This window comes from Scyliorhinus torazame, chromosome 2 (genome assembly GCF_047496885.1).
Source record: "Scyliorhinus torazame isolate Kashiwa2021f chromosome 2, sScyTor2.1, whole genome shotgun sequence".
Taxonomy (NCBI): Eukaryota; Metazoa; Chordata; class Chondrichthyes; order Carcharhiniformes; family Scyliorhinidae; genus Scyliorhinus; species Scyliorhinus torazame.
Window position 1 is genome coordinate 399,689,055 of NC_092708.1, and position 27,783 is coordinate 399,716,837.

The window sequence follows — 27,783 nt, forward strand, 5'->3', positions numbered from 1 at the left end:
GAAAAGATGACATTCAGAAAGAGTAATGTTGTTGGAACATGGTGTGGCCATCTAAATTGGCCGCCCGCAAAGGATAATGGGAATTGTGGTCAGATTGGGACACTGACGATACCCAGCTTGTATGTATTGTGCAAAGGAAACCAACCTGTACATAAACTTGCACCTGCTGAATCACCGTTCGCCCCAGGACAATTAGACTCAGATTGAAACATAGCAGCAGTAACTATTCACCTTATTTGAAAGTGCATAAGTGCCTTGAACAATAACAACCAGGATTCGCCCAGCTATCTAGGTACCCGCCTCTAATTGGCCAGAATCGATTAGGGTGATCGAAACCCTATTGATCCATTGGATCCCGAGTTGGGACCGCCCAAAAGAGTGCGAAAGAGCGGAGGATAAGAGAAACTGCGCGACCAATGCTCTGTCTCTTTTGGGACTGGCCTTTGCCCCACCAACTATAGTATATCGACCAGAAGGATGAGCCTCAGCCCAGACGCACCTGACAACTTCCATCCACCACACGTGGGGAACCAGATAAAGGCCTTATCTAACCTGCATAGGGCTGGTCACTTGAAAGTTAAGTAAAGGTCATTCAAGCTGTTAGGTATAGTTTAATATGTAGTAGCGTGTAGATTATTAAGTATAGAACCAAGTCTATGTCTAATAATAAACAATAATTGAACTAATATTCTGGTTATGTGGTCATTTGTCCAATACACAGAACGTACTCGGGTCTTGTGATTATTAATACAGATAGAGGTCCAACAATGGAATACTTTTCTCACAGGAAGGAGCTGAAGTCGAGACTGTTGTCCCCTTTAAGGCGAGACAAGATAAAACACTTGTAACAGAGAAACGTGATTGTGCAGTTAGTTTTGGAATGCCCTCATTATGAACTGCACAGATTCAAAAGGCCATTTAGCTATAAACCCTCTGGAACTGTGGAAGTGCATAAAAGGATACAGGGGAATGAAATTAGAATGGACAGTTCCAGGTGACGAGGTAATGTAATCTGTATTTGTTCTGAGAAGGTTTTTTTTTAATGGAGAGAGTTCCCACAGGGGGAAAGATCCTTTCAACATCCACCCTGTCCAGTTCCCTCAGGATCTTGTATGTTTCACTAACCTCAGCTCTCAATCTTCTGAACCCTAAACCGACCCAACCCATTAAAAAAATGTGTTTTATTTTGCAGGGACCACCCATGCATTCGGTGGGGAGGCGGCAATCGGATGATACCTACCTTAGTTTTTTATGCAGATGGCATTGTAACAAAGGATGGCACCTTGCGCTTAATTGGAGGTATGTATAATTACCGTCAGGACTGATTAACCATGGGCAGCACGGTGGCGCAGTGGTTAGCCCTGATGCCTCACGGCGCCGAGGTCCCAGGTTCGATCCCGGCTCTGGGTCACTATCCGTGTGGAGTTTGCACATTCTCCCCGTGTTTGCGTGGGTTTCGCCCCCACAACCCAAAGATGTGCAGGCCAGGTGGATTGACCACGTTAAATTGCCCCTTAATTGGAAAAAAATGAATTGCGTACTCTAAATTTATGAAAAAAAGGACTGATTAACCATTCATCTGTCTGATCGAGGTGGAATCAAACCCCGAGCGAGGTGAAGCAAACTTGTCTTTGCCTGTAGCTAACACAAGGGTTCTCCAGAGTGAGGAGAGCAAACCGTAGAGTGAAGACTCAACATTTTCCACCTGTGTTTATCAACAGCCCACGCGTGTGTGTGGAATCCTCTTTATCATCCATTTCATCAAACAAACAGTGAACAGAAGCATTAACAGCACTTGATATATTGTGAATATTACCACCTTTATCAAGATTCTTGATTGATTGGTTCACAGTGTAGATGTCTTAAAATCATTAACATTTCTGAATTTAGTCCTGCTCCACGATCAAAAGCCGATGTCTTGACAACAAGGTCATCAGTGTCTGGCAGTCAAAAAAAACATTTCACTTTGACACTTTCCTCTCTGACTTTTAAAGCCTCCTTAACAGCCAATCTCATTGACCATGGCTTCAGGGCTCCGTCTCTTCCCTTTTACCATTCCATATCATCTGTTTTTTGTTCCATCCTTCCTGCTATATAGGATTCTGAGTCCTGAAGGTCACAAGAACCCACAAACCGGGGATAGCCATTCGATTTATCCTGTCCATTCCCTCCAACATCTATGGGATTACACTATCCTGATCTCTAAGCAATTCCAAAATGCACAAAAAAGTCAATTTGAAACGGGAAAAACTTTCAAAATGGAACAGCAATCTGTTTTGAATTGGCTAACAGTGCTGTTGAAATAACATATTGAGGAATTGCCTTACGAACATGCGAACATACGTACAACGGACAGAGGAATTTTGAAGCAGGAGAAGGTTATTTGTCCTCTTGAGCCTGCTGTACCATTCAGTAAGATCATGTTGTGGCAGGGACACCATTATCCTGCTTACCCCTGATACCCTTTGATTCTCTTGTTAGTCAGGAATCTATCTACCTCTGCCTCAAAAATATTCAATAATCCTGCCTTTCCGATGCTCTGGGGAAGTGAGAGAGCTTCAAAGACTCACAACCCTTGGAGAAAATATTTCTCCTCATCTCCGTCTTGAATGGGGGATTTTGAAATGTGCCCTCTTGTTCTAGTCTCTCCCACAAGGGGAAACATCCTTTCAGCATCCACTGTATCCAGTACCCTCAAGGTCTTGTATGTTTCACTAACAACACCTCCCAATCTTCGAAACTCTAAACTGGCCCAACCCATCCAACCCTCCCTCATAAAATAACCCCCTCATCCCAGGGACCAGATGGGTGAACCTCTGAGCTGCTTCTATCGCAATTATATCCTTTCTTAAGTAAGGAGATCAAAACATGTACACGGTACCCCCGATGTGGTCTAGCCAATGCCCTGTACAACTGTAGTAAAACATCACTACATCTATATTCCACTCCCCTTGGAATAATTAACAACATATATTTTTGCCTTCCTAATCACTTGCTGCAAAATAATAACTTTTTGGGAATTGTGATTCATGATTGAGTTCGGGCTGGACAATAACTGCTGGCCTCACCAGTGAAGCCCACATCCCTAAAATGAATAAGAAATAAGGACCAAGGGATCCAGATCTCTCTCTACCTAGAGTTCTGCAATCTCTCTCTCTATTTAAATGATGTGCTGCTTTTCTATTCTTCCCGGCCAAAGTGGACACGTTTACATGTTCCCACATTCTATTCCATCTGCCCACTCAATTAACCAATCAATATCTGTTTGCAGATCTTTCATGTCCTTTTGACAACTTACTTCCTTTGTGTCAACAGCAAATTTATCAACGAGGAATCCGATCCCTTCATGTAAATGATTGATATTGGGTGCGATTCTCCTAAAACAAATTGTCATTTTGGATGGGTTTGGCAGTGTGATTCCCGCCAGGTGTTTGAGCTCAATCCAGACCGGAATTCACCCACACCTGGTCATTTTAGTTTAGTTTGGGAAATATTTCACTCGAAAATCCCACGCTTAGAATTTTCTTCTGCAGTGGGGAACTAAAGTTGACGGCAAGACTGACCCCTCAGAGATTCGGCCGCCATTTGTAAAGGGCAATCGGGTCGCGGAGGGCCCCCTCCTTGGCCCCTCCCTCCGCCTTTAAAGCTCCTCCTCCACCGCCAAGGCCCCCCTCCACCGCCAGGGCCCCCCTCCACCGCCAGGGCCCCCCTCAACCGCCAGGGCCCCCCTCCACCGCCAAGGCCCCCCCCTCCACCGCCAAGGCCCCCCCATCACCATTAAGGCCCCCCCTCCACCGTTAAGGCCCCCCCTCCACCGCTAATGCTTCTGCCACCACTGTTAAGGAACCCCCCCTCCACTGTTAAGGTGGCCCCCCCTTTAAGGCACCACCCCACCTTTAAAGTCCCATTCTCCCTTACCCCCCCCCCCCAACCTTAAGGTCTCTCCACCTCCACCACCCCCCCCCTGTTTCAGGCCCTACCCCCTTCATTCTCCACTGTTCATCCCCCCCCCCCCACAAGCCCTGCCCCTTGTCAATGCCAAGCTGGCACCCCTGCAGTGCTGGGTTGGCACTGCCCAGGTGCCGGGTGATCATCCTCAACTCATATTCTAAAGTTCTAGATTTTGATGTACAATATTCTAATTCTGCAAGTAGTGCTGCATCGTCAGTGTACTGCAAGTTTGTCATGTTTTTCCTTCAATTTCTATCCCTGGGAGTAAATCTAATTGTCTGCCCTGTCCTCGACCACCAGGGGGCTCCAGTGGCCTCAAAGCCCCCTGGCGTGGCCATCACATCTGGTCTCCGTATCTGGAGACCAGTACGAATTGTCACTGGCGTGAAGCCTGGCCATTGCGATCGGTGACTACCGGCAGCTGGGAGAATGCTGCCACCAACGAGATACACATTTAAATGAGCCTAATGGCTCAAGCCCAGCGAGGGCGTGATCCAGATCGAGCCGGGCGACGCGGGTCGGGTGTATCGTATGTGGCTTGGTGCCCGCTATGCCTCACTCTTTCCTGTTAGCTAAGCAATCTTCTATCCAGCTTCTATCGCTGTCGCTTCTATTCCTACCTGTTACTGTTGGAGGCTCTGAGTCCCTCTGTTACCGTGGTATGCCATGCCTGTCTGTCTTAGCCATTCTCACACATCCACTGTTGTTTATCTGCAAAAGCTCTGTGATGTCCATCATCCAACTATGACCCCTCTTTCTGCTGCCTCCACATTGCCCTCTAGAGGAATTTTCAGCTCTGATCAAATGGCTGAAATACTGATGTGTTAAATCCTGGCTGTCACTTTTTTTTTTAGAAAATATTTTATTGAAACATTTGTAATTTTCACAGTTTAACAATTTAACATTTCTTAAACAACCGGGCGGGCCAACACATGCAACAACATTGCTTATTGTCACAAGTAGGCTTCAAATGAAGTTACTGTGAAAAGCCCCTAGTCGCCACATTCCAGCGCCTGTTCGGGGAGGCTGGTACGGGAATTGAACCATGTTGCTGGCCTGCCTTGGTCTGCTTTAAAAGCCAGCTATTTAGCCCTGTGCTAAACCAGCCCGGATGAATTAACTCTCCTCGAGGCCTTTTCCCATATTCCGACTTCCAACTCCCCTCCCAACACTACATCCCACTTCCTCTTCACCTCCCCGATTGGGGCCTCTTCCCACTCCATCAATTCCTTGTATATCTCCGAGACCCTCCACTCTCCAACTCCCGTTTTTGACATCACCTTATCCTGTAGTCTCCTCAGGGGGAGGCGAGGAAAGCTTGGAACCTGCCTCCGTACAAAGTCCCGTACCTGCAGATACCGAATCCCGTTCCCACCCGCCCACTCAAACTCCTCCTCCAATGCCTTCAGGCTCGGGAAGCCCTCCTCAATGAAGAGATCCCCAAATCACTCAATCCCTGCCGCTGCCACCTCCTAAAGTCCCCCCCGCCGCCACCTCCTAAAGCCCCATCCAGCCCCCCTGGAGCAAAACGGTGATTATTACAAATCGGTGACTACACTGACGCCCCTTCCAGTCCCATGTGCTATCTCCATTGTCCCCACACCCTCAGGGCTGCCACCACCACTGGGTTTGTGGAGTACCGAGCCGGCTAGAACGGCAGGGGTGCCATTAGCAAAGCCTCCACGTTCGTGTCCTTACAAGAGGTTGATCATGAAGCGCATCACCTCCATACTCTCAGAGCGCCTTGATCCACTGCAATTCGCATACCGCTGCAACCGGTCCACATCAGACACCATTTCCCTGGCTCTACACTCATCCCTAGAGCATCTCGAAAACAAGGACTCCTACATCAGACTCCTATTTATTGACTATAGCTCCGCCTTCAACACCATAATCCCAGCCAAGCTCATATCAAACCACCAAAACCTAGGACTTGGCTCCCCACTCTGCAACTGGATCCTCGATTTTCTGACCAACAGACCACAGTCAGTAAGAATGAACAAGCACCTCCTCCACAATAGTCCTCAACACCGGGGCCCCGCAAGGCTGCGTGCTTAGCCCCCTACTCTACTCCCTGTACACACACGACTGCGTGGCAATATTTGGTCCCAACTCCATCTATAAGTTTGCTGACGATATAACCATAGTGGGCCAGATCTCGAATAACGAGGAGTCAGAATACAGGCAGGAGATAGAGAACCTAGTGGAGTGGTGTAGCGACAACAATCTCTCCCTCAATGCCAGCAAAACTAAAGAGCTGGTAATTGACTTCAGGAAGCAAAGTACTGTACACACCCCTGACAGCATCAACGGGGCCGAGGTGGAGATGGTTGGTAGTTTCAAATTCCTAGGGGTGCACATCTCCAAAAATCTGTCCTGGTCCACCCACGTCGACGCTACCACCAAGAAAGCACAACAGCGCCTATACTTCCTCAGGAAAGTAAGGAAATTCGGCATGTCCACATTAACCCGTACCAACTTTTACAGATGCACCATAGAAAGCATCCTATCGGGCTGCATCACAGCCTGGTATGGCAACTGCTCGGCCCAGGACTGCAAGAAACTTCAGAGAGTCGTGAACACTGCCCAGTCCATCACACGAACCTGCCTCCCATCCATTGACTCCATTTACACCTCCCGCTGCCTGGGGAAAGCGGGCAGTATAATCAAAAATCCCTCCCACCCGGCTTACTCACTCTTCCAACTCCTTCCATCGGGCAGGAGATACAGAAGTCTGAGAACATGCATCATGCATGACCAGACTCAAAAACAGCTTCGTCCCCACTGTCACCAGACTCCTAAATGACCCTCTTATGGACTGATTTCATTAACACTACACCCTGTATGCTTCATCCGATGCCAGTGCTTATGTAGTTACATTGTATATGTTGTGTTGCCCTATTATGTATTTTCTTTTATTCCCTTTTCTTCCCATGTATTTAATGATCTGTTGAGCTGCTCGCAGAAAAATACTTTTCACTGTACCTCGGTACACGTGACAATAAACAAATCCAACCCAATCCAGATGCCGCCTCTACTTGCTCCCAAACTGACTCCTCCCCCACTACCCACTTCCTGACCACCGATATGTTGGCCGCCCAGTAATTAATACAACTCGAGAGGGCCAAGCCCCCTCCCCTTGACCCTGTTCCAGGAGTGCCTTCACCCTCGGGGCTTTACCAGCCCACACAAAATCCAAGATCGCCCCATTCATTTTCCCAAAAAAGGCCTTCGGGACAAAAATCGGGAGACATTGAAAAACAAACAGCAGTCCCGGGAGGACTGTCATCTTCACCAGTGTCAGCGGGAGCATGTCTGGCTGTCACGTTTTTATTAGAGTAATTTTGTTCTTGCAATTTCAAACACAATTTCCTTTGTCTTCTGCTCTGTATAAGGAATTCTTAGCATACAGCTTAGCATTCACATTTCAAAGGCCTTTATTTTCTTCAGCAGATCTTTACTTATTGTCCATGGCTTCTGAGGCTGGCTGGAAAGTGCACAGAATATAGCATGTTGTGAGTTTTCTTTCTTGTTGAAAGCTTGAGTTTTCTTGTTGTTAACAGAACCGGTATCTTCCCCAAATTATCTTCAGCTATCTCTGTTCTTCTTCTCACTTCTTCTGTTACAACTTGTCCCAAATGGGTAAACTTATCGACTTGTTCCAATGTGACACCATCCACTTCAATCTTCACCCTAGTTTCTTCTAATGTGCTCTGTCTAACGACCATTGTTTTTGTCTTTTTGGTGTTCGTTCTCTATCCGTATTCTAAACTTCTGAATTTTGAGTCGGGCCTTTTCTAATTCTGCTAGTAGTGGTGGCACGGTAGCACAGTGGTTAGCACAGTTGCTTCACAGCCCCAGGGTCCCAGGTTAGATTCCCGGACCGGGTCACTGTCTGTGTGGAGTCTGCACATCCTCCCCGTGTGTGCGTGGGTTTCCTCCGGGTGCTCCGGTTTCCTCCCACAGTCCAAAGATGTGTGATTCTAGTGCTGTGACATCAGTGTACTGCAAATTTGTTATGTTCTTGCCTTCAGTTTTTATCCTCGTGAGTGCATCTAATTCCCTGAACATTTTTTCTGTGTCCAGATTGAATAATTCTGGTGACAGTATACAGCCTTGTCATACCTCTTAACTTGAAACATAACTGATTGTCCACCTTCTCACCTGCTGCTTCACTAAAGGCTCTGGATAAATGCACATCTTTCTGTCAATGCCAAATTTCAGCTTTTGGTGGTAAACACCGTTAAATGGGGAATAGGCAGGAAAATGGGGATGAGAAAAATATCAGCCATGATTGAATGGCGGAAGAGACTTGATGGGCCGAGTGGCCTAATTCTGCTCCTATGTCTTATGGTCTTAAATGCTTTTTCATAGTCTATGAAGCATATATAAATATTCTAATTTACTTCTAGATATTTAGTGAAGATTGTTCTTGGATTAAATATTCCACATCATTCCTACTCCAGGTCTAAATGGAGACTGTGCTTCATTAATTTCTGCTTTAAATGTTCTAACATTTCTTTCTATTATCATTTTCAAGATTGATTTAATGAGACGACTCATTGCACTTGTAGTTGTAAATTGATTTCGCTCCATTGCTTTAGGTTTCTCTGGTGACAACAAACAATGAATGTTTCCAATCATTTGGAATGTATCCGTTGGTGTATATTTGATCGCATATTTCTGTAATCACTTCTAAATCTGTTTCACCAAAGGCTTTCCGATGTCTGTTGGTACTTCATCCATACCTGGAGGTTTTCCTGAACTCATCAATTCCAAAGCATTCTTTATCTCTGATATCATTTGCCTCTAGATCTTGAGGACTCGCTCGATTTGGATCATTGCACAATTCACTTGTATATTCTGACCATATTTTTGCCACTGCATTCCTTTCACACCATATTTTTAAATTAATTTTGTTATCCCTTTGAATCTGTCAAAGATTAATCTTCTGGTACATAACTCATTTTGTGATTTCTTACTTCATCAAACATCTTATTATACCATTTCTCTGTAGCCTGCCTATAATCATTCTTTATTACATTTTCATCATACTTGGGTTTGTTTATTTTCTTTCCTCTTTCTAGCATCGTTGCTAGTATTTCATTTGTCATCCACTCCTTTCTCTTTTCCATTTTGGTAATTTGCTTTCCAACACGGTGTATATTCTCTCTCGTGTTTATCCAGCCCCGCCAATGCGATGATATGGATTGTAGCCCAAACTGGCATTGCCTCCTGTGATAAAACGCTAAGGCTGGATTAGCATTATGTATTTCTGATCATATAACTTTACCAATCCCATCCATTGTGATGTGTTTTCCTCTTGTTTTTGTAGAACGCTATCACTTGGCGTATAAGATTGTGCGCACTGAGAGCAGGCTGGTCCGCAGCATTTTGACAGTCCATGGCTTCCACGAGGTATGTTCTCGTTGTTACGTTCTAAGATAATATTTGTTTAATTGAAGGCTTCCTTCCCATCGCATTCTATGGTGCATCTGTAAAAACTGGTAAGTGTTAATGTGGACATGCCGAATTTCCTTAGTTTCCTGAGGAAGTATAGGAGCAGTTGTGCTTTCTTGGTTGTAGCGTCGTAGCGGCGACGTGGGTGGACCAGGATAGATTGTTGGTGAGGTGCACACCTAGGAATTTAAAGCTGTTAACCATCTCCACCTCGGCACGATTAATGCAGACAGGGATGTGTACGCTACTTTGTTTCCTGAAGTCAATAACCAGTTCCTTAGTTTTGCTGACATTGAGGGAGAGATTGTTGTCGTTACACCACTCCATTAGGTTCTCTATCTCCATCCTGCACTCTGACACATCGTTGTTCGAGATCCGACCCAGTATGTTGTGTCATCAGCAAACTTGCAGATGGAGTTGGAGCCAGGTTTTGCCGCACAGTCGTGCGTATAAAGGGAGTATAGTAGGGGCCTAGATGCGCAGCCTTGCAGGGCACCGGTAATAATAATAATCTTCATTAGTGTTCAGGAAGGCATACATTAACACTGCAGTGAGGTTACTGTGAAAATCCCCTAGTTGCCACACTATGGCGCCTGTTCGGGTAATCTGAGGGAGAATTCAGAATGTCCAATTCACCTAACAAGCACGTCTTTCGGGACTTGTGGAAGGAAACCAGAGCACCTGGAGGAAGCCCACGCAGACACGGGGAGAACGTGCAGACTCCGCACAGACAGTGACCCAGCGGGGAATCGAACCCGGGATCCTGGTGCTGTGAAGCAACAGTGCTAACCACTGTGCTGCTGTGCCACGCATATTGAGGACATATCGTGGAGGAGGTGTTGTTTATTCTTACTGATTGTGGTCTATGGGTCAGAAAGTCGAGGATCCAGTTGCAGAGGGAGGAGGTTTTGGAGCTTTGATATGAGCTTGGCTGGGATTATGGCATTGAAGATGGAGCTGCAGTCTATAAATAGGAGTCTTGACGTGGGAGTTCTTGTTGTCGAAATGCTTCAGGGATGAGCACAGGGAGATGGCGTCTGCTGCGGACCGGTTGTGGCGGTATGTGAATTGCACTGGATCAAGGCATTCTGGGATTATGGAGTTGGTGTGTTTCATTCCCAACCTCTCAAAGAACTTCATAATGATCGATGTCAGGGCCACCGGACGTTAGTCATTGAGGCATGCTGCCTGGTTTGGCACCGGTTTGATGGTGGTCTTGAAGCAAGTGGGAACCTCTGAATGGAGCAGAGAGAGGTTGAAGACGTCCACAAACACACCCGCCAGTTGATCCGCATAGGATCTTCATGCACGACCAGGGACCCTGTCAGGATCCGTCGCCTTCCGAGGGTTCATTTTCAAGACAGCAGATCTGACTTTGGATGCTGTGATGGTAGGTATGGGTGTGTCCAAAGCTATTGGGGCAGTTGAAAATGAAATGAAATGAAAATCGCTTATTGTCACAAGTAGGCTTCAAATGAAGTTACCAGCCTCCCCGAACAGTCGCCACATTCCGGCGCCTGTTCGGGGAGGCTGGTACGGGAATTGAACCATGCTGCTGGCATGCCTTGGTCTGCTTTCAAAGCCAGCGATTTAGCCTGTGCTAACCAGCACCTAACGCCCCTAAGTTGACAACAGTTTGATGGTTTCATGCTCGAACTGAGCATAGAATACAATGCGTTCATCAGGGAGGGGTGTGCTGGTGTGGGAAATTCTACTCTGCTTTGCTTTGTAGCCCGTGGCATACTCATTTAGGTTGGCCGCTAAGTTCTTAAATATGGACCAGTCCACTGACTCCATGCAGTCACGTGGGAACTCTTCTGTTGCCTCAGACTAGCATTGCACGATCTTCTTAACCGGATTCTCCTGCTTGAGTTTCTGCTTGTATGCCGGGAGAAAGAGCACCTTCTTATGGTCCGATTTTCTGAACTGTGATTGGGGATGGATCGGGAGGCACTCTTGATGTTTGTGTAGCGGTGGTCAGGGGTTGTGTTGGTGGAATTTTGGCAATACACTCTTGAGGTTGGCCTGGTTGAAGTCCCCGGTCACGATGAACATGGTCTCCGGGAGTTCTGTTTTGTTGTTTGTAGCCGTGTACAATTCGTCCAGTGCCTTCCTCACTTCTGCCTGGGGTGGGTTGTAGACTGCTGTGATAATGGCAGAAGTGAACTCACGTGGCAGGTAGTACAGACGGCACTTCACAGTCAGGTATTCCAGGTTTGGGAGCAGTCGTTTGCCAGGGTTGCCACATCCAAGCACCAGGTGGAGTTGATGAGGCAAACCCCTCCACCCTTCGCTTTGCCCGATGATGCCGTGCAGTCCCTCCGGTGTATTGAGAAGCCGTCAAGTTGTATGGCACAGTCCGGTGAGGCAGGGGTGAGCCATGTCTCTAGTAAATAGAGCACACAGCAGTCTCTTACTTCCCTCTGGGAGGTAATTCTGGCGTTAAGCTCATCTAGCTTGTTTTCGATCGCTTGGATGTTTGCCAGGAGTATGCTGGGGAGAGGAGATTTGAAACCATGTTGCTTCAGTCTCACCTGCAGACCGCCGCGTTTCTCCCCATTAAGATGGAGGTGAGAAGAATTTTTTTCTGAGGGTTGTGAATCTTTGCAATTCACTTCCCCATAGAGCGGTGGAGAGAGGCTCATTGAATATTATTAAAGCAGAGGTGTACAGATCCTTGACTAACAAGGGAGTTGAATGTTATCGGAGGTGGGTAGAATGTCAAGTTGAGGCCAGAGGCAGATCAGCCAGGATCTCATTGAATGGTGGAGCAGGCTGAAGGGGCTGAATGGCCTAAACCTGCTCCTAATTCATATGTTCTTATGGGACAGATAGAGCTTTACTCTGTTATCCACAACATTGAGGAAACAAGGATAGTAATTCTGCTACTAGACTATTGATCCAGTGGCTTGATGTAATGATTTGGAGCCATGAGTTCAAATCCCACAGCGGCAGCTAGAGAACTTAAATTCAGTTAATTAAATTAACCTGGAAGAAAAAGTTCCTGTCAAATCAATAATGATGACCATGCATTCTGATCACAAAGGCCTTTTTCAAAAAAATAGACAGGCGCATTATGAGCTTTGTGTGGGCAGGGAAGACCCCGAGGGTAAAGAGGGGGTTCCTGCAGCGCAGTAGGGATAGAGGGGGACTGGCGCTGCCGAGCCTGAACGACTACTACTGGGCCGCCAATGTGGCGATGGTTTGTAAGTGGATGAGGGAGGGAGAGGGGGCGGCGTGGAAGAGGCTGGAGATGGCGTCCTGTAAAGGAACGAGCCTAAAGGCGCTGGTGATGGCGCCGCTGCCGTTCTCCCCGAAAAGGTATACCACAAACCCAGTGGTGGTGGCAGCCTTGAGGATCTGGGGGCAGTGGAAGCGACACGGGGTGATGGGTGCCTCGGTGTGGTCCCCGATTAGGAATAACCACAGGTTTGTCCCAGGAAGGATGGACGGGGGGTTCCAGAGTTGGCAACGAATAGGAATTAGGAAACTGAGGGACCTGTTTATAGACGGGACGTTTGCAAGTCTGGGAGCGCTGGAGGAAAAATATGAGTTGCCCCCGGGGAATATCTTCAGAGGGCGTTTACGAGGCAACAGGTGAGGGAATTTCCGCTGCTCCCGACACAGGGAAACCAAGATAGAGTGATTTCCGGGGTATGGGTCGGGGAGGGCAAAGTGTCCGTAATATATCAGGAGATGAGAGACGAGGGGGAGACGATGATAGAGGAGCTGAAGGGAAAATGGGAAGAAGAGCTGGGGGAGGAGATTGCGGAGGGGCTATGGGCTGATGCCCTAAGCAGGGTAAATTCCTTGTCTTCGTGTGCCAGAGCACATATGACGGGAGCAAGACTGAGCAGGTTCTTCAGAATGGAGGACAGGTGTGGGAGGTGCTCGGGAAGCCCGGCGTGTCCGGCATTGGATGAGTACTGGGGGGGCGTGGCAAGGGTGATTTCAAAGGTGGTGAAGGTCCGGGTCAAGCCAGGCTGGGGGTTAGCGATATTTGGGGTAGCGGAAGAGCCGGGAGTGCAGGAGGCGAAAGAGGCCGACGTCGTTGCCTTTGCATCCCTAGTAGCCCGGCGTAGGATTTTACTCATGTGGAAGGAAGCGAAACCCCCCGGCGTGGAGGCCTGGATAAACGACATGGCAGGGTTCATAAAGCTGGAACAAATAAAATTTGGGTTGAGAGGATCGGCTCAGGGGTTCTCCATGCGTTGGCAACCGTTCCTTGACTATCGCGCGGAATGTTAAGGGTAGATAGAGTGACAGCAGCAGCAGCCCGGGGGGGGGGGGGGGGAGAGCACTATTTTTTGTTATTTTGTTAGTTCACTATATTATTTAAGTAATGTTATTTACTAGTTGTTGTATTATTTTTATGTTGATTTGTAAAAACGGAAAGATTTTGTTTGAAAAATTTAATAAAATATATTAAAAAAAATAAAAATAATGATGACCATGAAACTATTTACTTGTTGTGAGAGACCATCTGGTTCACTAACATCCTTTCCGGAAGGATTCTGCTGACCTTGCTGGCGTGCTTTCCAAATGACCGGAGACTCTAACTGCCCTCTGAAATGGCCCAGCAAGTGCCTCTGTTGCATCAAACTTCTACAAAAAGTTCTAATAAGAATAAAGCCAACAGCAACCTGGACATTGGACATGACAAAGGCACACCCAGCTCAGTCGATCGTGCAAAGTCCTTTTCACTAACAGTTGGACACTTGTGCCAGTATTAGGAGAGCTGTCCCACTGACACATCGAGCAAAAGCCCGAACTGAATCATACCTTTCAGCCAAGTTCCAGACTCCTCTAATACCATCACTGGATATGTCCTGTCCCACCACCTGTCGGAGGTAGTGGCACAGGGGTATGTAGTCAGGAAGCAGTGACCCTGGGAAAGCTCACCATTAACTCCCATGAACTCTCCTATCGGGTTGAACATGGGCAAGCAAACCTCCTTCTGATTACCACCTACCATCCCCCATCAGCTGATGAATCAATACTTTCCATGTCGGAAGAACAACAGGAAAAGCGAACCAGACATGTAAAATAAATTAAGGATAGTATTAGATCCAAAGAGGAATCATAAAGCTGCTCTAAAAAGTAGCAAACCTGAGGACTGGGAGCAATTTAGAATTCATTAAAGGAGGATAAGGAGAATGATTAAGATGGAAAAATAAAGTGAGAGCATAAAAACAGACTATAAAAGCTTCCATAAGTCTGTAAAAAGTAAAAGATTATGAAGGCAAATGTTGGTCCCTTACAGTCCAAAATGGGAGAATTTATAATGGAGAGCAAGGAAATAACAGAGCAAGTAAACGACTACATCAGTTTTGTCTTCACAGAAAAGACACAAATTACTTTTTAAAAATACGAGAAAATCAAGGGTCTAATGAGAATGAGGAATTGAAGGAAATGAGTATTAATAAATACATAGTGTTGGAGAAATGAATGGGAATAAAGCCGATAAATCCCCAGACCTGATAATCTACATCCCAGGGTACTAAAGGAGGTGGCTATGGAAATAGTGGATGGTTTGGTTGTCATCTTCCAAAATTCTGTAGATTTTGGAACAGTCCCAGCAGATTGGAAGGTGGCAAATATGACCTCACTATTTAGAAAAGGAGGGACAGAGGGAGAAAGCAGGGAATTACAGACCGGTTAGTCTAACATCACTCATTGGGATGATAAAGTCTATTATTAAGGACGGCATGGCGGCCTCACAGCGCCAGAGACTGGGGTTCAATTCTGACCATGGGTAGCTGTGGAGTCTGCACGTTCTTCCGGTGTCTGCGGGGTTTCCTCCGGGTGCTCCGGTTTCCCAACACAGTCCAGGTTAAGATATGCAGGTTAAGTGGATTGGCTATTCTAAATTGCCCCTTGGTGTCCAACGATTAGATAGAGTTATGGGGATTGGGTGGGGACAGTGGGCCTAGGTAGGGTACTCTTCCAAGGCTCGGTGCAGACTTGATTGGCTGAATAGCCTCCTTTTGCAGTGTAGAGACTCTATGATGTGAGACCAGGACACTTTGAAAATAAGAATGAGACTAGACAAAGTCGACATGGATTTGTGAAAGGGAAATAATGTTTGACAAACCTCCTGGAGTTTTTTTGGGATGTAACTAGCCAAATAGATTGGGATAATCGGTGGATGTGGTGTATTTGGATTTTTAGAAAGCTTTAAAGTCCCACATAAGAGCAAAATTAAAGCGCATGGGATTGGAGTAATATATTGGCTTGTATTCCAAACTGGTTAGCAGACAAGAAACAGAGTAGGAATAAATGGGTCTTTTTCCGAGTGGCAGGTGGTGACTAGTGGGGTCCTGCAGGGGCTGTAGCTTGGGCCTCAGCTATTGTAATATTTATATTAATGATTTGGATGAGGGAACCAAATGTAATATTTAATGTTTGCTGATGACTCAAAAGTAGGTGTGAATGTGAGTAGTGAAAAGGATGTTACGAGGCTTCAAGGCGATTTAGACAAGTTATCCATAAGGCACTGGAGGCCATTAGCAGCTGCAGAATTGCATTCTACCACAATCTATAATCACAAGGCCTGGCATTATCGTTAAGCCAGGCTCAATGAAGAGTGTCAGGGAACATGGAAACAGCAACACTCAGCAGACCCCAAAATTAGTTGCCAGCCTGAAGCCAAACCAAAGAGCCAGGTGCATGTGAAAGACATGATGTGGAGATGCTGGCGTTGGACTGTGGTGGGCACAGTAAGAAGCCTTACAACACCAGGTTAAAGTCCAACAGATTTGTATCGAATCACTAGCTTTCAGAGCACAGCTCCTTCCTCAGGTGAATGAAGAGGTGGGTTCCAGAAACATTTAATAGACAAAGTCAAATATGGAAGATGATACTTTGAATGTGAGTCTTTGCAGGTAATTAAGTCTACAGGTCCAGAAGGAGCAACTGGAGAGAGTGATAATCACAGGTTAAAGAGGTGTCAATTGTCTCAAGCCTGTCCATCAGGTTTTAGCAGGATGTGGGAGCGGAGCTGATGAAGAAGCCGGCTGTGTTCAACAAAGCCACGGCCACTCTGCAAAAGTGGAGTCCGGTTTTGGGTGGTGTACCCAGTGCGGCTAAGAGTGACCTTTATGGGGAAAGACTATTTTTGCGATGCACCGGGGGAGACGGATTCCTTTGTAAAGAAAAATATGCTTGCTGCTGGGTGATTAAAGCTGTGGAGGGGGAGTGGTGTGAAGAGTTGGAATCCCCGTTGGGCCCAGAGAATTAGAGAATAGAATAGCACCCCTACAGTGCAGAAGGAGGTTATTCGGTCTATCGAGTCAACACCGACCCTTCCCCACTCCCGTCTGGACCTGTAACCGCACAACCGAACCTGCACATTCCTAACACAAAAGGGAATCCGTAACCCAATAACCCCTCCTAACCTTTTTGGACACTAAGGGCAATTTAGCATGGCCAATCCACCTAACCTGCACATCTTTGGACTGTGGGAGGAAACCGGAGCACCCGGTAGAAACCCACGCAGACATGGGGAGAACGTGCAGACTCCGCACAGACTGCGACCCAAGCTGGGAATCGAACCCCCGGTCCCTGGCGCTGTGAAGCCACAGTGCTAATCACTTGTGCTACCGTGCTGCCCACTAACCTGCCCACTCCACTCATTCAGGGTGGAGCATAGGGTGTCCTTTTTTGTATCCCTTTTAAGGGGCAATTTAGTGTGACCAATCCAGCTACCCTGCACATCTTTGGGTTGTTGGGCTTCGACCCACACAGGCACTGGGAGAATGTGCAAACTCCACACGGACAGTGACCCGGGGCCGGGATCGAGCCAGGGACCTCGACGCCGTGAGGCAGCAGTGCTAACCACTGTGCTACGGTGCCGCCCCTAGGGCATACGGTGTCCTTGTACATGGATGACCTGCTTCTTTATATTATGGACCCAGTATCCACTATAGGAGAGATGATGAAAACAATCTCCACACATCCCCCCCACAAAGTCCTTTTTTATCAAAGTAAAAAAAAAATTTAGAGTACCCAATTATTTTTTTGCCAATTAAGGGGCAATTTAATGTGGCCAATCCACCTAACCACATCTTTGGGTTGTGGGGGTGAGACCCACGGAGACACGGGGAGAATGTGCAAACTCCACACGGACAGTGACCCTGAGGACCGGGATTGAACCCAGGTCCTCAGTGCTGTAGGCAGCAGGGCTAACCACTGCGCCACCATGACGCCCTGTTTTTTGTTGTTAATTTAGGTGGGTAAGACCCCCAAGACGTCCGCAGGTTGTCTAACCAGAGAGATAGGCAATCAGGAGGCTTGGCTTTATCCAGTTTATTATTTTGCTATTGAGCAGCCAATATTGAGAAGATCCTGTTGTGGGTCAGTGATCTGCGTTCCATTTGGGGACAAATGAAGGCGGGTTCCTGTAAGGGTTCTAGCCTTGGTGCAATAATAACCACGTCACTGCCATTCTCTCCGGTAAGATTTCCCCGAGTCATTCCCACCACAAAGGTAGGTATTTGCAGATAACTTTTCCCCAAGAATTCCTTGGTACTGTCTGAGGATCAACCACCTTCAGATGCTTCATCAATAACATTCATCTTATCGTAAAGTCAGAAAGGAGACTTTTCTCTTAAGACTGCTCAGCAATTGGTTCCTTTTTCTGCTCCTCGGTTAATGACCACATGCAGCAAATCCTTGGGCTAATAAGTAGCCAGAAACATTTGTGCCACACAGTCCCCAACAATGACCATCTCCAGCAAGAGAAAATGTAACCATCGTTCAATGACATTACCATGGCTGAATCCTCCGATCAAATCCTTGGTGCCACCATCTATTAGAAACGTAGCCACAAAATACTGTGGTTATTAGAGAAGGTGATAGATTTGGAATTCTGTGCACCATCCACATGGCACAAGCCAGGAGTGTGATGGAATACTCTGCACAGTACTCACGAGACTCAACACCACCATGGCCAAGCAGCCTGCTTGATCGGCACCCCTTCCGCTACCTTAAACATTCACTCCCTCCACCACCAGCGCATAGTGATAGTGTGATTGACCAACTATAAGAGACACTGCAGCAACTTGCCAAGGATCGAGACACAGCCTCCTCAATCTGCAGCCTGTACCACCTATCAGGGCAAGGGCAGTAGACACATGGTACCACCACTGTCTGCAAGTTCCCCTCCAAACCACACATCATCCTGACTTGGAAATATATCGCTATTCCTTCTCTGTCACTGGGTCGAAATCCTGGAACTTCCGGGGCGGCAGGTGGCGCAGTGGTTAGCACTGGGACTGCGGCGCTGAGGACCCGGGTTCGAATCCCGGCCCTGGGTCACTGTCTGTGTTGAGTTTGCACATTCTCGGTATGTCTCCGTGGGTTTCACCCTCACAACCCAACGATGTGCTGGTTAGGTGGATAGGCCACGCTAAATTGCCCCTTAATTGGAAAAGAAAAATAATTGGCAATGCTAAATTTGGAGAAAACAAAATCCTGGAAGTTCCTCCCTGACAATACTGTGGATGTATGTATACCATGTGGACTGCTGCTACTCAAAAAAGCCTCCTCTGTAGGGATAATTGGGGATTTAAGTAAATACTGGCCTTACCAGTGGCACCCCCATTGCCTGACTGAAAAGCAAGAGCCTAATCTGGCTATGTTTGACAATGGTAATAAAGTGCCTTACTCGCAAGTACTGACATCCCTCGGGCAGCACGGTGGCGCAGTGGTTAGCACTGCTGCCTCATGGCGGCGAGGTCCCAGATTCAATCCCGGCTCTGGGTCACTGTCTGTGTGGAGTTTGCACATTCTCCCCGTGTCTGCCTGGGTTTTGCCCCCCACAACCCAAAGATGTGCAGGGTAGGTGGATTGGCCAAGCTAAATTGCCCCTTAATTGGAAAAAATTAATTGGGTACACTAAATTTACAAAAAAAAAGTACTGACATCCCTCCCCTTTTTGCAAAATGGACTGTTGGTACTAATGCAGTCATGTTTCCCTTTTCTTCACATGCAGGTCCATCCCAACAGTAATGATTTCAACTTGATGTGGACAGGTTCCCATCTCAAACCTTATGTATTACGCACGCTGCTGGAGTTTCAGAAAGTCAACCATTTCCCTAGGTAAGCGATATTTCTCTCCCAATTGTCTGAAAGTTTGATTTATCTGTTTGATTGCGGTTTTATTCACAACTAAGTTGAATCCGCTCTTTGTGGATAATTTTTGCTTCTATTGTAATGTTTCCTCCGACCCTCCTGCGCTGCCATTTTCTGAAGGGAATAAAGCTCTTTGTGTGTTTTGGTTATACTGATCTCTGAATTGACTTCATTAAGTTATCTCCCAGTCTGTGCTGGGCGGGGGGGGGGGGGCAAAATACGAGAGTGGCTGGATAAATGGCAAATAAATTGAACATAGTGAAATGTGAGATGGTTAGCTTTGATTGGACGAATAAGGAAGCCACTTACTCCTTTTGAACGTAGTAGCCAAATAAGGCAGCAGTGAAATTAGATCTGTGAATACAGCTATATGCAACTTTTTTAAAAATTTAAAGTACCCAATTCACTTTTTCCAATTAAGGGGCAATTTAGCGTGCAGTGGGATGCAGGGCTCACTCGTGCCCGACACTATGTCGCCCCTCACCCCCTCTGGGGGACTCCCGGAATCTGGCACATCATAATTGAAGGTTCTTTTGTTTTTCTGCCTCCGTAGATAGTTCAGGCAGTGCCCTATTGGGCCCCCCTTCACCAACACCCCGACTCCCTCCATCCCCGCCATCCTCCTTTCCCCTCTCTCCCCACCTGCCCTCCTTTTCCCTTCTGTTGGTACAGAGGCGAGGATATCTGGTCTCTCCAGCGCAATGCTTAGTGCTTGTACCGTTTTGTTTTTTGGACAGCTGTGTTGTGAACTGTTTTAATAATCAGAGTATCCACCCCCCCTCCCCGTACATTGGTACTGAGGGGATGGTACCCTGTTTCTCCAACACAAAATTAGTGTTTGTACCATTTGGCCTTGTATATATTTTTAAATAAAAAGATATGGCCAATCCACCTGCCCTGCACATCTTTTTTTAGGTTGTGAGGGCGAAACCCACGCAAGCACTGGGAGAATGCAAACTCGACACTGACAGTAACCCAGAGCCTGGATCGAACCTGGGACCTCGGTGCCATGAGGCAGCAGTGCTAACCCACTGTGCCACTGTGCTGCCCCGAGCTATATGCATCTTTAAAGATAGCAACCAGAAGTCAAGAGCTGCCAAGTGTGCAAGTGCGCAAATGAAGTACTGGGGTTCATCACATGTCAGAAGGAGTCATCTGGGATTCCAAGATGTTTGAACACCTCTTTAGAGAGACTAATTGTTCTCTGATTTATCATTGACTGATGAGTGAGTATCCCCAATCCCCCTTTGTAATTTGCTTTGAAATGATGACGCAGCACGGATAATTTTTCATTACAATTAAGACAATGGGGTGTGCAGGAGTTGCCCACGCTAAATTGCCCCTTAATTGGAAAAAAAATTGAGAACTCTAAATTAAAAAACAATTAAGCCAATAGAATAGGATGCAAGGCTGAACTTAAACACATCTGAAATGAAATGGGAAGATCAGAAATCTGCACTGCGCTCTTGGGAATGTGTAAATTTGTGGCATTTAAGAAAACTGAAATTCAACGTGGTTAATTTTCAATGGTTTTGGGATTTAGAGCAAGCTGCACACTGTTACAAACCTCCAGATCGATGGAGTTACAGAGGATGTCAGTGCATTGTCTACAAGATGATTTGTTCTTTGTATGTCTAAAAATTGTATCTACTTCTTCGGCGATCACTCGTTAACAAGTTTGGTTGTCCACCTAAGAAACTCCTGGCACTGGTCATGGGTTCTGTGGCTGATGACAATAATCTATTATTGTCACAAGTAGGCTTACATTAACGCTGCAATGAAGTTACCGTGAAAATCCCCTTGTCGCCACACTCTGGCGCCTGTTCGGGTACACAGAGGGAGAATTCAGAATGTCCAATTCACCTAACAGCACGTCTTCTGGGTCTTGTGGGAGGAAACCGGAGCACCTGGAGGAAACCCACGCAGACACAGGGAGAATTCAGAATGTCCAATTCACCTAACAGCACATCTTTCGGGGCTTGTGGGAGGAAACCGGCGCACCCGGAGGAAACCCACTCCGCACAGAGAGTGATGCAAGCGAGGAATCTAACCTGGGACTCTGGAGCTGTGAAGCAACAGTACTACCCACTGTGCTACCGTGCTGCCCATGATCCTAGACCCTAGAGCTGCATCTCCAACCCCACACTTGGCAGGTGTTTCTGGGAGGTGGGATTGGTCCTTGGACTCTATCTTTAATATTTCTTTCCCAGGCTCCTTTTCTGGACCTCCTCTTGCTGTCAGGAGTTCTCGAAGAATTGTGTCCCTTCAATCGGGAGGTTCTTCCAAGTGTGTTAGTCATGACAAGCTGGTGTCCCATGCGTTTGGTGAGCAGGAAAACCCCGTTGGAGCTTCAATTCCCAATTCCTTCCTTTCTGATGGTTCCTTTCCAGAGTTGGGAGTCCTTTCCAACCCTGGCATTGAAGCCCAAAAGGAGGATGATCTTATCTTCGTTCGGAATGTTGGAGAGTATGCTGTCTAGGGTGGAGTAGAAACCTTCTTTGGACTCCTCATTGGCATCAAGGTTTGGGGCATAGACACTCTCAACTATTGCCTGCTGGTTCTTGGCAAGTTGTAGCTGGAGAGTTCTGAGGTGCTGACAGGGAGCTCTGAGAGTTGTTTGATGAGTATGTTCTTGATGGTGAAACCAATTCCATACGTCCTGGGCCTATCTTCAGACTTCACTCTCCAGAAGAAGGTGTAACCACTGCCCTCAGCTGCCGTTCACATGCTCTTCGAGTCTCTTGCAGGACAGCAATGTCAATGTTGAAGTGCCTGAGTTCATGAGCAACAAGGACAGTTCTTCCTTCCTGTCGATTGCTTTTGCTCATTATCCATGAGGGTTTGGACGTTCCAGTTTCTGAAATTGAGTTTAACTTTGATTTTCTGACCCCAGGCTGAGTTGCTGGATGTGGTTTTCCAGTAGGGTTAAGATGGAACAGTATATTTTCATGGCATCTTTTCCAGCCCTTTCCCCATGCGGAGTGAGCAGAGTGGATCCTGAAGAGGGGTGCTCAGTCGTGAAGAAAGCTGCCGAAACACACTCCTGTTCCTATTCCAAGAGCGAAACGACTGATTCAAACTCCATGCCAGTCCGAAGCTAGGAACTTCCAGATCTCTGGACGAAGGTATAGGTGGTCTGATTAGCAAGTTTGCAGATGATACTAAGATTGGTGGAGTTGCAGATAGCGAGGAGGACTGTCAAAGAATACAGCAAAATGTAGATAGATTGGAGAGTTGGGCAGAGAAATGGCAGATGGAGTTCAATCCAGGCAAATGCGAGGTGATGCATTTTGGAAGATCTAATTCAAGAGCGGACTATACGGTCAATGGAAGAGTCCTGGGGAAAATTGATGTACAGAGAGATCTGGGAGTTCAGGTCCATTGTACCCTGAAGGTGGCAACGCAGGCTGATCGAGTGGTCAAGAAGGCATACAGCATGCTTGCCTTCATCGGACGGGGTATTGAGTACAAGAGTCGGCAGGTCATGTTACAGTTGTATAGGACTTTGGCTAGGCCACATTTGGAATACTGCGTGCAGTTCTGGTCACCACATTACCAGAAGGATGTGGATGCTTTAGAGAGGGTGCAGAGGAGGTTCACCAGGATGTTGCCTGGTATGGAGGGTGCTAGCTATGAAGAAAGGTTGAGTAGATTAGGATTGTTTTCGTTGGAAAGACGGAGGTTGAGGGGGGACCTGATTGAGGTCTACAAAATTATGAGTGGTATGGACAGGGTGGATAGCAAGAAGCTTTTTCCAAGAGTGGGGGTGTCAATTACAAGGGGTCACGATTTCAAGGTGAGAGGGGGAAAGTTTAAGGGAGATGTGCGTGGAAAGTTTTTTTATGCAGAGGGTGGTTGATGCCTGGAACGCTTTGCCAGCGGAGGTGGTAGAGGCGGGCACGATAGCATCATTTAAGATGCATCTAGACAGATATACGAACGGGCGGGGAACAGAGGGAAGTAGATCCTTGGGAAATAGAAGACAGGTTTAGATAAAGGATCTGGATCGGCGCAGGCTGGGAGGGCCGAAGGGCCTGTTCCTGTGCTGTAATTTTCTTTGTTTGTTTTTTCTCTCAGCCCTGCCCCCTCGCTGAATGCTGGAGGATTATGTTTGAGTGGGAGGTGTGTTGGTTTCCTCTAGGTAGACATCTTTTAATGTCGGTCTGCTGTTGCACATCAGCCGACACCCATTGTTGACAGAAGGTAGGCCCAGTTTCAGTGACAAGGGAACCTTGACTGAGGGTCTCCCTACTGCTGCAGCCTTCATCCGCCATCGCAGTCAGTGATACCATACGAGTATCTTCTGCCTGATCCGCCATTGAGGACTTGTTTTGGAGTGCGCTGGTTCCTCCCCTCTGACCATACCGTCATGGATGACCCTGCCAGGAATTTAAGACTTCCAAAAGCATCCCTCTCTGGATCAACAGAACACTCTAGCATCTCCATCACGTCAAGGTGCCAATCCATGGAGGGATTTTTCATCCAATTAAAAATCTTTAAAAAGTAAACATTTTTTAACATAGTCAGAAACACCTCGCATGAATTTTACTTTCTCGCATTGGATTTATCACAAAACTCAGTCCAATACTTTTGATCACTGTTTCTGTGTATAACCTGTCACAGCCTCCTATCTTGGAGAAGCAGGGTCGGTCCCTTTCATTAAAGAACAGCTCCACCTGAGCTGCAGTAAGTGTGCCACCAAGTCAGAGTGCAGTCTCCATTAGTGGTGGTAACACCGAAGATGTTATACTCCATAACTACCTGAAGGTATGATTTTCCTTTTTACATTTTTCTCTATTGATGCTATTTAATTTCCTTGATTTCAGATCCTATGAATTGACCAGGAAGGATCGGCTGTATAAAAATATCCAACGCATGCAGCAAACCCATGGGTTCAAACACTTCAACATTGTACCTCAGGCTTACATCCTACCCTCTGAGTTCCAGGAATTGTGGAGTAAGGACTTTACACAGAATTGCAATTTAGTCCAATCCAAATGATGCTACACCGAGTGCAGTGTCGGGCCTGTAGTAGTTTGTGATTATATTACTCAAGCAGCAATCCCGAGAAAGTGACTTCAAATCCATTCACATCGGTGAACAAGAAAAATGACTATGATCAGATTCTCTGGTTCACTGGTGCCCTATAGAGAAATAAACCTGTCATTCTTTGTTGGTTTGGGCTTGTATGTATCTCCAGGCCCACTCCAGCATGCCTGACTCTTAACTCAACCTCTGAAATGGCCCAACAGGATTCTTGGTTCCACAAAACCCCTTGGTTAAGGAGAAGGTCCACCATCACCGTCTCAGCCCTAACTAAGGAAAGGACAATAAATATCCACAGCGTAGAAGCACTTTGACAGGGTGTGGTATAGAGTTGATTGGCCCTCACTTCATATCCTAGATGTTCCCAAAGGGACAGGTGATCTGTACCTGACTGCCTTTTTCTTTTAAAAAAAACAATTCTTCCAATTAAGGGGCAATTTAGCGTGGCCAATCCATCCACCCTGCACATCTTTGGATTGTGGGGGTGAGACCCACGGGGAGAATGTGCAAACTGCACACAGGCAGTGACCCGGAGCCGGGACTGACCGCCTTTTTCTGCTGCCGAATTAGATATCGCCTTATAGCTTTTTGTGAAGGGATAGTTTTCTGCCAGCTGCACCTCCAGGGATAAGGCAAATCAGACTCTCTGTTTAGCAGTTCTGTATGCTCTGTCCGGGGACCCGGTTGCCTTAAGGAGCTCACTGTTTAGAAAATTGCTGCTTAGCCCCATCCTTGTACTGTGGTCAGACCCGGCTCTCGGTGTGCAGGTGGTGATGCCGAGTGCGGACGGCAACGATGGTGTGTTTGATCCTAACCCATTCCTGAGAAGAGGGAGAATTGTGAGAAAACCTAGCTATTTCCATTGACCAATGTCTCGAAACTAATCTGCTAGATCCTTGATTCCATTTATGCTGTCTGCTTCAATGTCCTTTCCTGCTAACTTCTTTCACATTTCTATTTTTATTCCTTGTCGCTGATTTGTGCCCCAGGGATTTGGACAGTGGAACATGGAATAATATACCTGGAGCGACTTTGCAACTGTTTCAATTAGATCAACTCAGAGCATCGAACTAGAATGTTTCCGTATAAAGTTCTATCAAACACCCCAGTGTCTAATTGGGTTGCGCTTCTGGACAGCACCTGTTTGGATTCTGCCCCAGGCTCTGGACCCTTGTTGGGCTAAATCCTGGAGACCAGTTTCACTAGGTTGTGTAATATAAAAATTAGAATTCTATTGATACTTTCATTCTAGAACGAACTAATCATAAACTGTTGATAATTGGTTTTAAAAAAAATAATTTTTATCAAAACATAATTTTTGCATAACCATTAACAACATTTAACAAAACAAGGTAAACGTTAACATTATATAAAGAAAAAAGAACAAAAATACGCAACATTCCCCATTCCCCCCCCCCCCCCCCCCCCCCCCAAAAAGAACTTGCTCATTCTCGCTGCCGTCATGTGTGCCCGATGGACCACCTTAAACTGAATTAAGCTAAACCTGGCACATGATAAGGAGGAATTAACCCTGCTTAGGGCATCAGCCCGCATCCAGCTCCCCGCCCAGCTCCTCCTCCCACTTGCCCTTAAGTTCCCCCACTGGGGCTTCCTCCACCTCCTGTAGTTCTTGGTAGATGTCCGACACATTCCCCTCCCCTACCCAGGTGCCGGAGACCACCCTATCTTGTCTCCTACGTGGGGATAGCAACGGAAATGTCACCACCTGTTTTATGAGAAAGGGGCGTACCTGAAGGTATCGGAAGGCATTTCCAGGGGGCAAATTAAATTTCTCCTCCAGTGCTTTCAAGCAAGGAAAAGTCCCGTCTATGAACAGGTCCCCCATCCTTTTAATACCTGCCCTATGCCAGCTTTGAAACCCCCCGTCTATCTTGCCTGGGACAAATCTGTGATTGTTGCGTATCGGGGTCCAAACTGAGGCTCCCTCCACCCCCCTGTGTCTTCTCCACTGACCCCAGATCCTTCGTGCCGCCGCCACCACCGGACTGGAGGGGTAGCGTGCCGGCGAGAACAGCCGTTACGAGTGCCCCTAAGCTGGTGCCTTTGCATGAGGCCGCCTCTAACCGCTCCCACATTGACCCCCACCAGATACAATCTCTTTACTCGCGGGGTCTTATTTGCCCATACAAATCCCAAAGTGATCTTGTTCACCCGCTTAAAGAAGGACTTGGGGATGAAGATGGGAAGGCATTGGAAGACAAACAGAAATCTGGGGAGTACCGTCATCTTAACGGTCTGCAACCTCCCCGCTAGAGAAAGCGGGAGCATGTCCCACCTTTTAAAGACCCCCTCCATCTGCTCTACCAACTGGGATAAGTTAAGCTTGTGGAGGGCATCCCAGTCCCACTTTCGAGCCACCTGTATACCTCGGTACCGAAAGCTCTTCTCCACCATCTTAAGCGGCAGCTCTCCCAATCTCTTCTCCTGCCCTTTAGCTTGGATCACGAACATCTCGCTTTTCTTCTCGTTTCATTTGTACCCTGAAAAATTGCCAAAGTCCCTCAGAATCTGCATGACCTCCCCCATCTTAAGTGGGCAGCACGGTAGCACAGTGGTTAGCACAATTGCTTCACAGCTCCAGGGTCCCAGGTTCGATTCCCGGCTTGGGTCACTGTCTGTGCGGAGTCGGCACGTTCTCCCCGTGTGTGCATGGGTTTCCTCCGGGTGCTCCGGTTTCCTCCCACAGTCCAAAGGTGTGCAGGTTAGGTGGATTGGCCATGCTAAATTGTCCTTGGTGTCCAAAATTGCCCTTAGTGTTGGGTGGGGTTGCTGGGTGATGGGGTGGAGGTGTGGGTTTGGGTAGGGTGCTCTTTCCAAGAGCCGGTGCAGACTCGATGGGCCGAATGGCCTCCTTCAACATTGTAAATTCTATGATATGATCTCTGATATCCCCTCTAGTGGGTCCGAAATATACAGGAGCAGATCATCTGCATAAAGCGAGACCCGATGCTCCTCCTCCCCCCCCCAATCCCCGCCAGTTCTTTGAAGCCCTCAGCGCTATGGCCAACGGCTCTATTGCAATGGCGAATAGTAACGGGGAGAGGGGGCACCCCTGCATCATCCCTCGATGGAGCCTAAAATATTCCGACCTCACCCTGTTCGTGCATACACTTGCTACGGCGGCCTGGTAGAGTAGTTGGACCCACCCTATGAATCCTCACCGAATCCAAA

At 47.1% G+C, this 27,783-nt stretch overlaps 1 protein-coding gene across 4 annotated transcripts in view; it reads left to right on the forward strand.

The window, feature by feature from the left end:
* The window catches only part of ttll5 (tubulin tyrosine ligase-like family, member 5), a 602,008-nt gene that overhangs the window by 19,731 nt on the left and 554,494 nt on the right, over nt 1-27,783 (forward strand). For 3 of the 4 annotated variants that reach the window (XM_072494443.1, XM_072494444.1, XM_072494451.1), the window contains exons 3-6: nt 1,193-1,299; nt 9,287-9,369; nt 19,406-19,512; nt 24,372-24,502. In XM_072494443.1, coding sequence (XP_072350544.1) covers nt 1,193-1,299; nt 9,287-9,369; nt 19,406-19,512; nt 24,372-24,502 — 428 coding nt within the window. Of the gene's footprint in view, nt 1-1,192; nt 1,300-9,286; nt 9,370-19,405; nt 19,513-24,371; nt 24,503-27,783 lie in introns of those variants that run through there. The other variant, XM_072494455.1, reaches the window with a different exon arrangement.